The sequence below is a fragment of the Aphelocoma coerulescens genome, chromosome 3 (genome assembly GCF_041296385.1).
Source record: "Aphelocoma coerulescens isolate FSJ_1873_10779 chromosome 3, UR_Acoe_1.0, whole genome shotgun sequence".
In the NCBI taxonomy this organism is placed as follows: Eukaryota; Metazoa; Chordata; class Aves; order Passeriformes; family Corvidae; genus Aphelocoma; species Aphelocoma coerulescens.
This window is the reverse complement of record NC_091016.1, coordinates 119,498,320-119,514,743: the sequence shown is the minus strand read 5'-3', so window position 1 is coordinate 119,514,743 and position 16,424 is coordinate 119,498,320. Positions and strand designations below refer to the sequence as shown.

Sequence of the window (16,424 nt, the reverse complement as noted above, 5' to 3'; positions counted from 1 at the left end):
GGCTCCATCCAGCTATCAGCTTTACAGTACAGTGACGGCGAAGGAGGCGAGGAGGGTCCCTCCTTGAGGGCTTCTGAGGACCTTTAATGTTCCACGTTGCTCAGGTGGTTCCTAGGGGCAGAGAGACCTCGTGATCCGGGTGCAGGGGGGTTTTGTCAGATCACAGGGGTGGTACATGGGTGGGGTTGGGGTACAGGATCCGATAGGGAGAACTCGAGGGAGTGGCCAAGACAAGGGGAAGGGGAAAGTGTGTGTGTGGGGGAACAATGTGAAAGGCATTTAACAAGTGAATCAGTGGGAAATACAACACCACGACTAACCTTGTCTCTGCCAGATGCTTTTACCCTCATCCAAATGCCCAAAATATCACTGAACAATATAAAATGATGGTTCCCAGCCTCCCCAGACTGATGCTTGTTTGAACTCTCACAGCACAAGGCCAAGGAGATGCTCATCCCTACACATTCCAGTGGTTGTGGTCAGTAAACTTGGATTTCTGAAGGCAATATTAATTCAGTAGAAGAAAGATGTTGGTATAAATATCACTGTTACCATGTAGAGAAATCCCAATGTTTTCTTTGGCATTTCTACCATGGAGACACTATTTCCATCTCACAACAATTAGAAGTTAAGGAAAAAAACACAGACTAGCTTATTCCTCTCCTGTGATATTCCCACTTTCCTTGTGTTTTAGGAATCTGTCTTATAAGGCTCCTGTTTGACTGCTGTGATAGTCACCCCAATGAGAGGGAGTGTTCGAGGAGAATTTCCCCAGTTTTATATTTCGAATGGTGCCCAGAGAAGCTGTGTCTGCCCCATCCCTGGAAGTGTACAAGGCCAGATTGGATGGGGCTTGGAGCAACCTGGTCAGCTGGAAGGTGTCCCTGCCCATGGCAGGGGGTGGAATGAGATGAGCTTTAAGATCTCTTCCAATCCAAAATATTCAGTGATTCTATGACTCGATGAATTTTAACAGGTATCTCCTAACCATAAAAACTCTATGTCCTAACCATGGACCCATCTTAGTGTGAGGGCTGCTGATTTCTCTGTTAGGGTCTGTTACCAACTCATCACTTGGTCACCTTGCTTTCTTCCCTGGGAAATCACTCCATCTGTGTGTTTAAATTTTTGAATTAAAAACAGTGATTGGCAGAGCCATGCATGGTTTTTCTGCCTTGTCTAATTTTTTTTTTATTAATGGAAGGTGCTAAGTTGAGAAATGTGACGCATTCTGTGTGCTGAATGAATTGAGGATAGGATTTTTTATCGCAAATCTTCATATTTCACACACTTGTCTTAACAACTTTTATAAGAACAGAGTTCTGCTTCCTGCAGATTTCCACAGGATGGCACCAGCCCCTTGTTCAAAGCTGCATCAGGCTCATTTCGCACTGACACCGTGCTCTCGCTGCTCCGAGTCCTGGGGCTGAAAAGAAATTTGATTTTGTGCAAAGAAAAGTGTTGGACTTCAAATCTGGCAGTCATTTATATGACTAAAGTTGCTGAGTGTTAGCACAAATCCTAGACTTTGCCATATTGAATGTTTTTCTTGAAACCTTAATCACTGAGGTCAGCTTTTGCTTGAAAAATTAAAAATGCATTTATTCAGCTTGGAGAAAAGCACATCAGAGAAAAGCACAGGCAGAACTTTCCTTACAGGTTTAGGCTGAAGGAAAGTAATCCAAATATACCTTTTTAAAAAATACATCTGATTTTGAAGGGTTTTCAATCCTGATGCTTTTGGCATAGAAGATGGAGCAAAGGTAACTTTCTACAAGATTCGGTTTTGGTAGAAATGCTTTAATTTTCTGTTAAGAATGAAAAGAGAATGCATGGTTTTGCATCAGTTCAATGTAAAATGCAATGATTTTAGGAAAAATCAAGAATATTTTCCTACAGATCACTTCAACAAAATAGAGATTTTTGTCTTGGCTTTTATGAATAGCTTACCTTGTGGGGAATAGTTTGCAAGATCATTTTTGCTCTCTTCATAAACCAATTCACTGAGCTTCTATGACGTTATTGACATTGTAGTTCAGCCAGGGAAACCAGCCCAGGGCAGCTGGGATGTTTTCAAATCCATGAGGTGCTCTTGTAAGAGACGGTCTGAAGATCCCTCATCTGCCTCACGATCATCATCGAGGACAGAGACTGAGCACAAGAGTCCTGGCCTGGCTGAGGTGGGATGTCTGCCCAGTGTTGCCTACAGGTGTGCCCACTGGGAACTGGTAGGCATTCCTGAGGAAAATTAGTGCAGGTAACAATGGACTGCGCTGTTCTTGCTGCCCAGGCTGGAAGGACTGCGCTGAAGCAGAAAGGAATGACCTGTCCTGCACACCTGTCCTGTCCACCTGTCCTGTACCCTGTCCTGTCCACCTGTCCTGTCCACCTGTCCTGTACCTGTTTCCCAAAGCAACGGGCCCCATAACAACGGCTGTAGGTTTCCCCACCTCTTGGCCAGTTGCCCCTCGCTTCTGAAAAGGACTATAAAGGGATTTTCTGAAATAACTGAGATCGAGATCTCCCAATGGAAAGAAGGCGAATCTATTGGCAGAAGACCACGAGGACTTTGTCTCATCCGTTGGTAGCTATTGCCCCCCTTTTTCTCCCTCTCTACTTTGTTTTTCTTTATCTCTCTCTCTCTCTCTTCTATTGCATTATTGTGTTGTGGGCACTTAATAAAGGTGCACTGTTTTGATTAAAACTGAAATCCCTTGTGTCCTTTTGCACTCTGAGATCTATAAATGAACCATCACGACCCCTGCTTGCATTAGCAGATCGTGACAGCTCTGGCTGTTCCTGTGCAGGAAGGAATACAGTCACAGGAACGTGGAGTTCAATATTTAATGTTGCTTGAATGTTGCAGTTGGAATGTTCAGGCTGGGAGAATTTAAGGTCAGGCTGGTAAGTAAAACTGAAATGTTTGGAAAACCTATGTCCCTAGATTATAAATTTTTGACTTTTCTGTTCCATTAAAGTTGATTTTTTTTTCTTTGCCTAAATTAAGACCAAGAAAAAGGTAATAATTAGGAGAAAGCAGAGATTTCCAACTAGAAAATTACAATTTTCAAAATTTCTCTTTGTCACAATACTTACAAAGAATATGAATAATGTAAACCTGCTTTAAGGTGAGAACAGAACAACATTTGACCGAACTTCACTTCTTCCATAATGCAGCACTCACTTTTACATGTGGAGGAGTGAGCTAAAGTGCCATTGAGAGCCTCAAAAATAGTTACGCATTTCCCATCTTTTTGGGGAAGCTTAGAATGTTTTGATATCTGTGTGCAGGTGACTTGCTAGGAGGCACCAAAGAAATATGTGGCATGGAGAGGAGCTGAAACCACTTCTGCAGCTCGAGTCCGTGATGTGACCATATCTGTCCTTCCCACCTATCAGTTTACCTCGCTATGTATCCTACTGCAGGCCCTTCACAGGTTTGCAAAAGTCATTTTTGAAGGCAAATTCCTTTATCATGTGCTTGAAGACACTCAGTTTGCTATAGGGATGTAGGCTAAGTAGATCTGTGCTTGTTTCAAGCTCAGACTTGCTGTCACCCATCCTGTTTCTGTACTGACATGTGTTTGCATGTGGACTTAACACATACTCTGAAGTTTTCAGTTTGGGAAGAGCTTGCCCCTGACTAGGTCCAGAGTTTTGGTTTACTACTGGTTCCTGTGGTCTATAGTAAAGCACCTATTTCCAGCCCTCCTGGAGGCTTGGCTCATCCTACCACATCACTGGTGCCATAGGATCCAGCTACAGCTGTCTTAGGGTCAGTCCTGTGCATGGAGGGTACACAGGTCATAGAATTACAGAATGCTTTGGGTTGGAAGAGATAATCCAGACCATCTTGTTCCAACCCCCTGCCATGGGCAGGGACACCTTCCAGCTGACCAGGTTGCTCCAAGCCTCATCCCACCTGGCCTTGAACACTTCCAGAAATGGAACATCCACAGCTTCTCTGGGCAACCCATGACAGGGCCTCACCACCCTCAAAGTAAGGATTTTCTTCCTAATATCCCATCTAAATTTACTCTCCTTCAGCTTAAAGTCATCACATCTACTGTGCCTGAAGCCCTTTCTCCACACTGCAGAGCACTTTTATTGGTGTTAGTTTTGTGCAAAGGAGGGAGTTTGCCTTTCTGATAAAAGAAGATTTTCTCAATGATGGATTTTTCCAGTGGACTGAAATTCTCTTCTCCTTTTGAAGTTGTAGGTAAACCCTTCAGCATCATCTCCTTCTTTTGCCACCGCTGGATGTTTGGATGGCTAGGCTGCCGCTGGTACGGATGGGCTGGTTTCTTCTTTGGCTGTGGGAGCCTTATCACTATGACAGCTGTCAGCCTGGACAGGTACCTGAAAATCTGCCACTTGTCCTATGGTAAGACAAATATATGTCTATATATAGGTAATTGTATTATCTATGATTGCAGAGAAGCTATATTAAGTGCTATAGTTTACTACACTGAAATCATAATTAAGCTCTTCAGAATGCTTTTCTTAAAAATAGAGGGGAGTACAAAGATGAGAGAAACATGTTTGCATGATCCAAGAAATTCCTGTTAAATTTATTTTGCTGGACATAACACCCTCTGCTGCCTGCTTAAGCCATGAGTTTTTGTAACCCCTCATAGATAAATCACTTTATTTCTATCATGGCCTATTAGCACTAACAGAGGAAAGTACTGCACATATTGCAGGGTCTTATAGACCAACACATAGAAATATTCCTTATTAGATGCCTAAATGCCTCTGAGGTGTGTGGCAACCTATTTAAAACACCTAAGAGATTTGGAAGGGCAATAAGCCATAATGTGAAATTGTCTCCCAAATATGGAAATGGAACCTGAGAGGATGAAATGAATTTAGCAGTGTAAGGTGTTACCACCATATCCATCAATATCTTGTACCTCTGGAATATGATGTATTATATGCTTCATTCTTTCCAGTTAAAGGATATTGTCACAGTTTAAAAAGGATGTTCTTCTTGCATTGTAAGGGACTAAATTCCCATCCAAATACAGAGGATGCTCAAGGTGACTTTACAAGTAAGGAACACTTTGCCCATGTGACTTGAGGCACCCAAGAGATTTCTTTGTGATGACATATAATATCGATCATGTTAAGTTGTGAGGACTGTGTGCAGCTAGGAAGTGTAAGTAAGCCAGTCTGTGCAAGCAGGTAAAAGCTTTGCTACTGTGCTAAGATGTGCTATAGATCATAGATCCTGGTGTGTCCATAACTTTTTCCCTAAATGGGAGTACAGGGGAGGTCTCCTTAGCTGAGTTTTAGATACACCTATTACTGCAGGCCTGGTTCCTACGGTATAGCACCATGTCCCGCAGCCATAGGGAGGAGGAGGAGAAGATCCAGCAGGCAGGAGTTGTGCAGCAAGATTGATCTATTTAATTATTTTACAAACTCTTTTATAGACTTTTTTCTTCATAGCCTAATTGGACAAAGGGCCAGCCACCCCTTGGGGGTGATTGGCTAAAATCCTAAAACATCCATTGTCAAAATATTTTTCTACTATACCATAAACAAGACTTTTCAAGGTTGCAGGTGGCTTGGTTGTTTACATTCCCTGCTACCTCTTCTGTGAGAGAGAAAAGTCTCTCACGGACTTAGAAAATAACAAGAAAATCCTCGCTAGCAGCATTTTTGTATCTACATACACCAATAGTATTAAGCAGGATTTCAGGTCTTTCTGTAGAAGTCTTCTCAAAATAATTCAGTGGTAACCCAAGTCATAGAAACTTTTCACAGACTTGGTGAGCTGAAGTGAATAATTCATAGCTGGCTGCATTCATGCCACCAGCTGTGGTGTTTACCATGACATCTTAGTCCATGGGAGAGAAAATGCTTCAAAACCATTATTCCAAAGGGCTCTGATCATGGTGGTCCATACAAAATAAACAATAAACAAACATTTATCATGCTCAGTCTAGGTGGTTAAAAAATGTTTCTCTTTTAATACTTATGTTATTGTTGCTTTGTTTTTCCACCCCTGAACATAACGAACCACCTTTCTGTCTCTCAGCCACCATACATGAATACATCATTTGTCAGGCAATGTTTGTTTCCCTTCCAGTGATCTGGACATGTAAAATCAGCTGGGAAGGGACCCTGGACACATCCAAATTACAGGTGTTTCTTTGCTTTGGTTTTGTTTTAAGTCACTCTGAAACCCTGAAGAGAGCTCCTTAATGTTAGTGTGAAGTGAATGAAAACTCCCCTGTGAGTCAGAGTCTGCAAACAAGTTGGAGCTTCCTAGATGGAAGGAGATGTTGTAACACCATATTCTAAGTTTCTGCAAAACCAAAGATTTAAATCTGTTTGTCCTATCTGAGTCCTACATGTTGAACACAGATGATGAGGAAAACCCTGCAAACTGAAACTTTTTCTAGATGAATTAGAGCTGTATGCAAGATGAGCAGAGAAACAATATTCTGATCTTCAGGAATTCTATTGGCATTTAATTAACAAAAAAAGAGCAAGGATACATGAAAACACCTATTGCAAATATTTCTGACAGGACACACATGTTGATTTTCTGTTCTGGAAAAAAATGACTAAGTAAAATTAAATCCTAGCTATCTTATTTCCTTTGTAAAGCCTTATTTCTCAGTCACAGAGTTTGAACTTCAGTCAGGTAATACAGGAGAGAAAGAACAGGAAAAAACCTAAGTTACATTAAAGAATTGAAGATTCTAACAACTGTTGCTGAGCTGGTTGTTTGGATTGCTTTAGTCTGGACTCTTCTCAGTTGTAACTCATCACAACTTAAAACAAAGATCTGAAATAAGGACAGGTGCAGACTTACACATGATTGTGTCTTTGTCTTCATGAGGCACAACATGAGTGCAGGGTCACTGTGGATACCTGGAAAGAGCCAAGATGAACACGACAGAATTGTCAAACAGTCAAGCAAACTCATATTTAAAAGAATCATAGAATGGTTTGGGTTGGAAGGGACCTCCAAGACTATCCAGTTCCAAAGGCCCCACAGGAACAGCTTCCACTAGACCAGATTGCTCACAGCCACATCCAGCCTGGCCTTGGACACTTCCACATGACACGATGTATTCCATCGTGCCAAATACATCTGGACATGAACTTGTAACTCCTGAATTTTCTTCCAGGTACCTGGCTTAAGAGACATCATGCATTTATCTGCCTGGCAATAATCTGGGCCTATGCTACGTTCTGGGCTACAGTGCCTTTTGCTGGGGTGGGGAGCTACGCCCCCGAGCCCTTTGGGACCTCCTGCACTCTGGACTGGTGGCTGGCGCAGGCTTCGGTGGCTGGACAGGCTTTTGTTCTGAGCATCCTTTTCTTCTGCCTCCTGTTCCCAACTGCAGTGATTGTGTTTTCCTATGTCAAAATAATTTTAAAAGTCAAATCATCCACCAAAGAAGTCGCTCACTACGATACCAGGATTCAGAACAGCCATATACTTGAAATGAAGCTGACCAAGGTAGGTAGCAACATTTTCCTCATTTTGCTCTGTTGGGTCATATGAGCAGGTTTGGAGACAATAACATGATGCTCTGAAGGTGCTTTTGTAGCCTTCTCCTCTGTTACTGACAAGATGGGGAAAAACAGGAGTGGAAACATAATTCTGTGATTAGGGCACTTGAGTTCCTGAGATCATGACTCACTCTAAAGCTCTGACACAGTATTCCCCTGTGACCTTACAAGTCATATCATCTCCCTGTGGCCCTGCTCCCCACCATAGAAAAATCTTTTGCTTTCAGGAACAGCTGTAAAGACTAATTTAAGGAGTTTGATGTTCACAGGAATTATAACAGAAAACAGATAAAGAGCAGATTATTGTAGCAGGGAAATAGAGCTTTCAGACAGTTTTCGTTCCTCTGTTAATGAAGATATAAACCAAAACTGGTCCTGTAACACTGCAATTGTTTTTATGCAAATAATTTATCAGTTAGGCTCAGCCATGAACTGCTAATAAAAATGCTGAAGTACTAAAATTAATTTTCCTTTTCAGACCATATCCTGTTTTCTGATTGAATCTATTTTCTGTTTGGCAATAGTGACAGCCATGATCCTTGATACTGGTTATTGTGCCAGGAAACCTCTCAAAATAAAGGCTTGTATTGAAGAAAACCAGATTCCTTATCTGTAAAAGATTCACCAACCTCTGCAAGCCATGCCAAGAGTGAGACAAGCAGCAAGTTTTGCTTGGCTGATCAAATTTTATTACAATTTTTGGGAGTTGAACTGAAAGTTATACAACATAGAGCAATAAGGATCATTATGTCTAAACCTATCTGAAAATCTCAGCTACATACCTGTACAGCCAGTGCTGCCAGTACAGCTGGTGCAACTGCACTTGCCTTTCAAAAGGATGTTTCAAATTGTTACTTTTTTTGGCAGTTATTTAGCAAATTTCCTTTGAAGAGCAAGGGAAACTTTTGATTTGAGGCTGCAGATTTTTTTTTTTTTTATACTGGGAGGATCATGTAAAACTTCAATGTGATCTGAGTTGCAACACCAGTAATTTTCCCTCCTGTCTTGGATCTACACTGGAGAATGTAATGTTGGGATAAACATAAATATGGAAAATTAGTCTCCCTTTTAACCCATTTGACTCCACAGTACAATTTATAACAAACAGGCTGTGTTTGAGATCCTTGGCTCACCTGCACTGTTCCTTCAGTGACAGACAACAAAAAGAACAGGCTACAGGAAAGACTATGCAATGTCCAAACTCCTTGTGCTTTCTGGATTTTTTTGTTTGTTTGTTTGTTTTTGTAATAAAATCCTGCTAACTGCCTTATTCCAAATGAGTGCACATGTGCTGCTACCAGTCTGGATGCAGCAATAATCTGTCAGTGGCAGCAGTATAAAGGCAGATTTTTTCAGGATGTATTATGACATGGCATCATTTGAAGTAATATCAGGCTGTGACTGAGTGCAGACAGGCTGGTTCAGGTAAAGTATGTTAATCACAAATTTTGGCCCCAAGCAGTTTTTCTTTGGCATTTTTACTAAACTTTCTTATGGTTATATTTCCTCATATTATAAGCAAGTCACTTACTAATTTACCTGGAACTCATTTATCAGAACTTAAATATTTAACATGAATTTGCTTTTTAAAATATCTACATATTCTAATAGAGTGCAAATCCATGATATAGGTTAGGAGAAACAAATCTAGACGTTTTACTAGCATTCTCACTCTCAGTTAAAATCCCAATTTTCAAAGGATTTTTTTTCAAAAACCTTCGGAGCTCTGCTATTATCTGTGTATTTTCCTTAAAAAAAGATTCTGTGTTTCGAAAGGAACCCCCTCCTTAAATAATTTGAATTCAATATCAAGCTATTATTATTTTCTGAAATCTCATTTAGTTTTCTCATATTTAGCCAGACTTTGCTGCATTTTTAAAGCAGACTCATTAACTGCGCTGTGTCAGGTGAAAGAAGCACAGGCATGAGATAAGGAGGCAGATTTTGTTCATATTGTAAATTTATATGAAGAAGCAAGTTATCATTTTTCTTTTCCATTCAGTGGAATGCAATTCCCTTTCATTCTTTGCAGCTCAGTGCTGCTCTGCCTGTGTTTGACACTTCTGAATTAACCTCGTTGTCTCTTTTCTGCTCTCACAAGGTGGCAATGTTGATCTGCGCAGGGTTCCTCATTGCCTGGATCCCTTACGCCGTAGTCTCGGTCTGGTCAGCCTTTGGACGGCCGGATTCAGTCCCCATCCAGTTCTCAGTGATACCAACACTGCTTGCAAAGTCAGCAGCCATGTACAACCCCATCATTTACCAGGTCATTGATTGCAAGTTTTCTTGCTGCCGGTCAGGAGGGCTGAAGGCCAAGAGCTCTTTGAAGAAATCAAGGTAATTTCTTCTTTGGGGAGTAGGATACCTTTGAGAACATGATGTTCCAAAAAGTACCAAGCTAAGGTCTACCAAGGATCACAGCTCATTGGATCTTATTTCTTGGGCTTGACCATGACTATTTTGGTTTGGGATTCTTCTTGCCATGGGAATTTGTAAAGTGACTCAAGGTGTATAAAGAGAAGCAAGGAGACAGTCCTTGCTTTTAGATCCAGCCCCAACTCCCATTGATATCATTTGGAAACAAGTCTAATTGGTTTTAGTGAGTTTTGGATCTGTCTTCCTCATCCTTTTCTTCCATGTGATCATATGAGTTTCCTCCAGAAGGTGTTGATGACTTCTATTGCAAGTGAAGCAAATGGAAGAGAATTGTGTTAATTCCTTCCATAATTAACCTGCTGATACTATTTCAGCCACAGAATCACAGAAGGAGGTTTCACCCAGTCCCTCATGCTGAATGCCAGCTGGCTTCCCTGGGGCTGTGCAGTGAACAAAATGAGCTGGAGGAATCACTTCCCAGAAGTAGGACCTTAATTCCTAACTTGGTGTGAAGAAAATGACCATTGTACCTTCTCCTCCCCACAGGACATACACCATATCTGCCCACAGGGACTCGGCAGTGATGAACGAGACCCAGCTGGAAGCATGAGGGCTCATCTCACACACAGCAAATGAAAACATGATGACAAACTGGCTCAAGTTCCTCTTTCTGTAAATGAATTAAAACATGGTGACAGGTTTATTTTACTCACTGTTCCTATGTATGATGTACAGTTCTTTTCATCCTGACCAAAATAGTGTGTTAGAGTTGGGCAAATATTTTAAGTAATCAGAGGAAGAAGAAACAGAGAAAATTTGTTTTTATTTAAAATTTTCCTTCACTTTAAAATGCCCTTTTTTTTGCTCTTCTTAGCACTAACAGAAATGATAGTTTGGATGATATTTCGCCTCAGGGGAAGGAAAGTATTCATAAAGGCCAGTTTTATTTTACTAAAGCTAATCTCCCTAAATTCCTGCCGCAGTCACTGGAGACCTGGAGCACGAGAGAAAGGATTCCTTAGAGGACAAATCTGAGTTGGAGCTTCACTTATCAGGGCTCTGAATTACACAGTGGGGAAACATTAGCTGACTGGATTTCCCTGGTGAGCATCTCTCCAAATCACGAGGCTGTCTTGAACCCACTTTGACTTCAGTCCTTCAATATTCAGAAATATTTTGATTTTAGCGACAGCAAAGTCAGAGGTATCACACATACACAGGACCACTTTACAAGATACAGAATAACAATTCCTTACTCAATTGTGAATGAGAGGGGAAAGGTCTCTTGCTCAAACTGTAGATTCATTTAGGAGTTATGAACAACTTTTTAATAAAAAAGCAGAACTGAAATGAAGTCAGCCCAAGCCAAACTGAGGAAACTAATATTTCACACATTTTTATCATTCTCTGGCCAAAATTACAGTGAAATATGATGGCAACAAGCAGAAAGATTTGCCTTCTTGATTGAAAACTGAATTTTTCATATTGTATTTTACTCATCACAATTTTTTATGAGATCACTTCACGAGATATAAAATGGCAAAACCTTCCTCAATCCAAACCATGAAACTAGATTCAAACCAGTGTATTTGTGAGAAGGGTCACAGCCCTGCTGACAGAGGAGTCTTTCCAAAGTGCAGCTGCAGAGTAGTTTTTAAACACTCAGTCCTGGAAAGATGAAGATTAGTAACTATTTAGGGGAATAAAGTTTTGCAAGTTCCTAATGCATTAAATAGAAAAACAATGTGCTTTGAAATGACCTGCAGAGTAAGGCAGCCAAAACAGTTGTATTGGGTAAGAGCCATAATTATTTCTATTATCTCCTTTTTCTTTTTTGGATTTATTATAAGGTAGAGGCATCACTATAGATCAAAAACTAGCATTTCAGTAAAAGCAGATTTTTGATGCTTAAAGTAATGATTTTGATTTTTCTGTGTCATTTCTTCAAGAAGGATGTGATTTTATTAAAAATAAGTTAATTGTAAGTCAAAGAGTCTCCCACACAGATTTCTGCTGGTGGTTAAAAACAAAGTTACAAGGGCAAAGCTTTCTTCTGGGTTGTTCCTTTAAGGAAAGAAACCATTTGTGAAAAAGTTTCAATTACTTTCCTGTTTAATATTTCCTGTTTAATGTTAATTTATTCTATTGTTATTTCAGAAATTTGTTTAACATGCATTTCCTGCCACACTGAACTGAACTTCTTTTGTAGCTGATCTGCGTTGATGTTAATATTGCTTTATACAATAATATCATAAAGGTTTAATCTGATGTTTGTTGGCATGTCCCAGCACTCCCATTCTGCAGTTGCTATTTTCTCAAATGATATTCAGACCACGTAGGAGAAGTAGAATGTTGTTGAATTTCCTAAGCTGGGTATTACTTCCTTCTCTGCAATGTTTTAACAAAAGAAGTTTGAATAAATACTAAGAGAACTTGCAGAGGTACAAAGAGTTGCCCTTTTACCTATACATTGTTTTGTGCTAATTTTTCCCCAGAAGTTGAGTTCTTTCATTTCTACAGACCTTTCAGCATAAGACAAATTTATCTCTTAACTATGGTTGCAAATTGTGCCCACAAATTGATCCAGAGCAGAAGGCATCTTTTACAGTATTTGCAGACGTGGTTATGAAGACATTAACAACTTTGCCTGCATCTTCCTGCAGCTTTTATTATTTTCTTCATCCAGGCAAACTTTTGTTTGTATCTATAGGTGTTTATCATAACTAAGGTGTGATGTAAATCAGACATACAGTGGCCCTATAAATGAGATTAGCTGAAGCAACACTGTTGGTAAAATTGTAGGAATTACACACTAGTCAGGCCAGATTTAGGGGTAGATCAACTCATAGTTTGTGTATGAACCCTTCCTCTAATTTAAATTGGGGAAGTTTTTCCCTTCATTTTTTTAAAATTATGTACTTTCCTCAGAACTCCTGTTGGGTCATCCCAGGAGTGGATATCCACTTGTGGTAGGGCTAAATTTTATATTTTTAAAGAATGCAAGATATTTTTGAATTCCACTATAGAGAATGTACTAGATACACATGCTACCTAAAGAGTTCAGAGGTTTAATAAACTCTAAATATGAACTTCCAGAATAATGATAAATGTGTTCCATATGACTTAAAGATATTTATTTTCATATTATTTAAATTTATTTATTTTTTATTCAGTGCCATAATTATTTTTGTCTGAAAACTCAATTTTGCCACGACTGAACAGTATCTTGCACTAGAAGAAACTTTAGGACTCCAGCTTGTGCAGGAGTTAAAGACAAGTTTATGCTGAGCATGTGTTCCAGTGAAAGATGTTCCCCTGAATCAAGCAGGACATGCACACTCCAGCATGTGGTGCTTAATTTAAATGCAGAATCTGAACCTAAGAGCAAATGGATCTCATTGGATTCAATGATGAAAGAGAACTGGAGCACTCTCTTTGTTCACCTGTATATAAAGCAGCTCATACAATTTGTGCTCTCTTTGGGATCACAGTGGTAGAGGAGTGAGTGGTCTTATTACGGATTCGAATTTTCAAGGTCAACTTTGAATTGATTGGAAGGTTGTAGCCAGATGGTTCTAAAGATAACACTTTGCCACTGATGCTCAGGACAGAGTTTCTTCCTCTCCCTGTGTTGAGGCTGATAATTGATTATTCCATAAAACTGAGATATGTAACCTTGGTCTGAGAGCATCAAAAGACAGTGAATCTCTCACTTTGCTGTTCTAGAAATCTAAATGTTTTACAAATTTCAAACATACTATTTTGTGATCTGGGCCTTGTCAAAGCACCAGGAGTATAAAACCTACTCAGTGTGATGGATGAGTAAGGAATGCGACTCTGAAGGAAGATTTCTTTATTGCGTTTTCAATATTTCATCCTCCTTGTTATATTAAGAATTTTCCTCTTTTTATGTATAAACATTAAACTAAATGTTTTTCAATGAAAATAGTGCCATCAAGAACAATAACTATAAATGAGGATCTTTTATTATGTAACCTTTGTGTGCATTCAGACTGAGCTGCCAAGAAGCAAAATTCTATTTGAATTCACTGTCCATGACTTGAAGGAAGTAATTGACATAGGCTAAGACTCCACTTAGATAATGAGCTGACCTGGACAGTAAGATTGAGAGTAAGAGAGTAATGAGAGCAATACTGTATTTTGAAGTGATAGTGAAATTATGCAAAGCATGTGGATATGGAAATTTTTTATTTGTCATTTTCAGTCATAGATGAAGAATGACTATAAACCTTCTTCTGCAGACTTGGAAATATGTTGACAATGAAGAAATATCAAAATTTGAAATGCCTGAAGAGACTCTTGAAATAGGAGATTTAAACAAACTCTTATGACAGAAGCTGAAAAAATAAAGTACTAAAAATGTAAGTTATGGTTGTGAGATGTTAGAAGAGAGTAGAGAGCATTTGCATTTGTCCATGCAGGTGAATGCAGCTGTAGCAAATTTTATTTCTAGACCTGTAATAAAAATGAAAAGAACCCAGCAAGTGATTTGTTAAAAATATTTATCACCCACAGCAAAAGACTGCTGATAGCAGAAGATTTTTGGCTTTGTGGCATCGAAAGCAAAAGAGGAAATTGATGTGCCTTCATACAAAGAGAGTGTGATTAATGAATGACAGGCACAATGATAGTGAATTGGATTCCTTGGTGGAACTTTCCTCTTGGCTGACAATGTCTTTTGGAGGTTGTCCCACCTCCACTGTGCAGGGTGATCTTGGTCATGAGAATAAATCTGAATAGCTGCTAAATGACCAGGCACTTATTTCTCCCAGAATTCTACATTATTCATTTTGTTATTGTGTTTGTACCTCTTCTTCCCACCAGGGAACTTTCAGATATGTCAAACTGCATCCCTCAGGAAAGTTTCTTTGGCATCTTTTTAGTCACATTTCCCAGTTCAGGATTTCCCCAGATGAGTTTCACCCTGGGTAAGAGGCTCTTAAAAAATGATGTTCACCGAAACACCAAATTCTCTTCTTCCCTCCTCCCAAGGAAGGTCTGGTTGGTTCCCTTCAGATCTGTATTTTCCCAAGTTTAAGAAGCCTTTGCAGCTCTCTGGCCCCAAGGAAGAACATTTAACTGCCTGATCTAGATTTTCTAGAGAGCTGCTGATATCTCCAATATCATCACCATGTTCTTGAGCTCTTGTGCATCCCACACCTTTTTCTTATCTACATGCTTTGCTTTTCAGGATGGCTCATATTCTCCTTCACTTGGAACACGTTGCACACGGTGAGGGCTGTTTTTGTAACTGCTTGGAATAATCTTCACTTCCCCAGTTACACCTCTTTCACTTTGTAGCTGGGAGAGTGGATCTTGGACCTGCAAGCCAGAGCAAAACCTTTCGAAATACAAGACTTAGTTACATATTGTCATGCTTTTGTTACTTCTGAGCTTAAAGGGAGCTTCACCAGCCACGAATAACGAGCCTTTCCCAATACTAACTGCAGTTTTGTGTGTCAGTTGGGTAGAAAAGAAAACCCATCTGGTTTGTTAGAGATCTATTCTGAGAGACACATTCACTATCAAATCAAGTGACTGCAACAAATGAATGAAAGTTGCTGATAAAGGTTTGGTAGGTTCCCTGAGTCAGTAAGATAGTCATTGGTCTGTATTTTGGATGTAGCACCTAAAGGGAGTTTTGGGAGTAGATTTCTTAATATTTGTGGAATATAGCTAATAAATTTGTGAAATATCAAGTAAACTTTGTGCTGACCAAAACCTGATGTTGCACAGAACATATTTCAGACTTAGATGATGGATACATGTGTGGTACACAATAAATTTTGTTTACATTGCATCAAACATAATCTTACATTAGTGAAAATATGAAACATTTAGGAAATATGTATGTGTAGAAAATAGGTACAAAAATAGAGATGGGAAGACCTTTTTGGGTTCTAAAAGGGCCTACACAGAGGCTCAGCATCCTAAAATCAGAGGCTGGTGTGGAAGTCTTGCTCTTTCTGCACAAATCTTGCAAAACATATCAAGGAAGGGATTTTATCTTACGGCTTTGCATTCATGAAGGCAGTCTGCAACACTGAAAAGTATTTCCCTGGAGCACCTAAAGACCCTCGTTCCTTAATTACAAATCAATTTCTCAGACTGAGAGGTGGAGAACCTGCCTATGTGTCTGCAGTTCTGGTCCCCAAAGCTAAGGGAAGCTTTAGAGAAAGTGTAACAGGGGGGGAAAAAAAATTATAACATATAGGTAACAGAAACTAAGGTGAGAGGGTGACAGGGTTAAGCAAAGTAGTCTAAAAGAGGAAAGGTCTGAGGGTAAATTATATCAGTGTATAAACAACTTTGAGGCAATAATAATGTAAATGAAGGAAGAGAGTTATTTGCAGTCTCAGAAGGTGATAGAATGAGAAATCAAAGCTGGAAGCTAAGGCAGGAAAAACTGGAATGGAACTTTCTGAACTACAGGAACATTCAAGCTTTGGAAGAGTTCTCAAGGAAAGAAGATGGGGTATGATCTACCAGCTATT

The 16,424-nt window shown here is 39.6% G+C and overlaps 1 protein-coding gene across 1 annotated transcript in view; it reads left to right on the top strand.

The window, feature by feature from the left end:
- The window catches only part of OPN5 (opsin 5), a 28,827-nt gene extending 18,308 nt beyond the window's left edge, over positions 1–10,519 (top strand). Inside the window, exons 4-7 of the mRNA XM_069008645.1 lie at positions 4,214–4,384; positions 7,146–7,480; positions 9,635–9,870; positions 10,456–10,519. Of these exons, the coding sequence (XP_068864746.1) occupies positions 4,214–4,384; positions 7,146–7,480; positions 9,635–9,870; positions 10,456–10,519 (806 nt within the window). The remainder of the gene's footprint in view (positions 1–4,213; positions 4,385–7,145; positions 7,481–9,634; positions 9,871–10,455) is intronic.
- Positions 10,520–16,424: the final 5,905 nt, after the last annotated feature.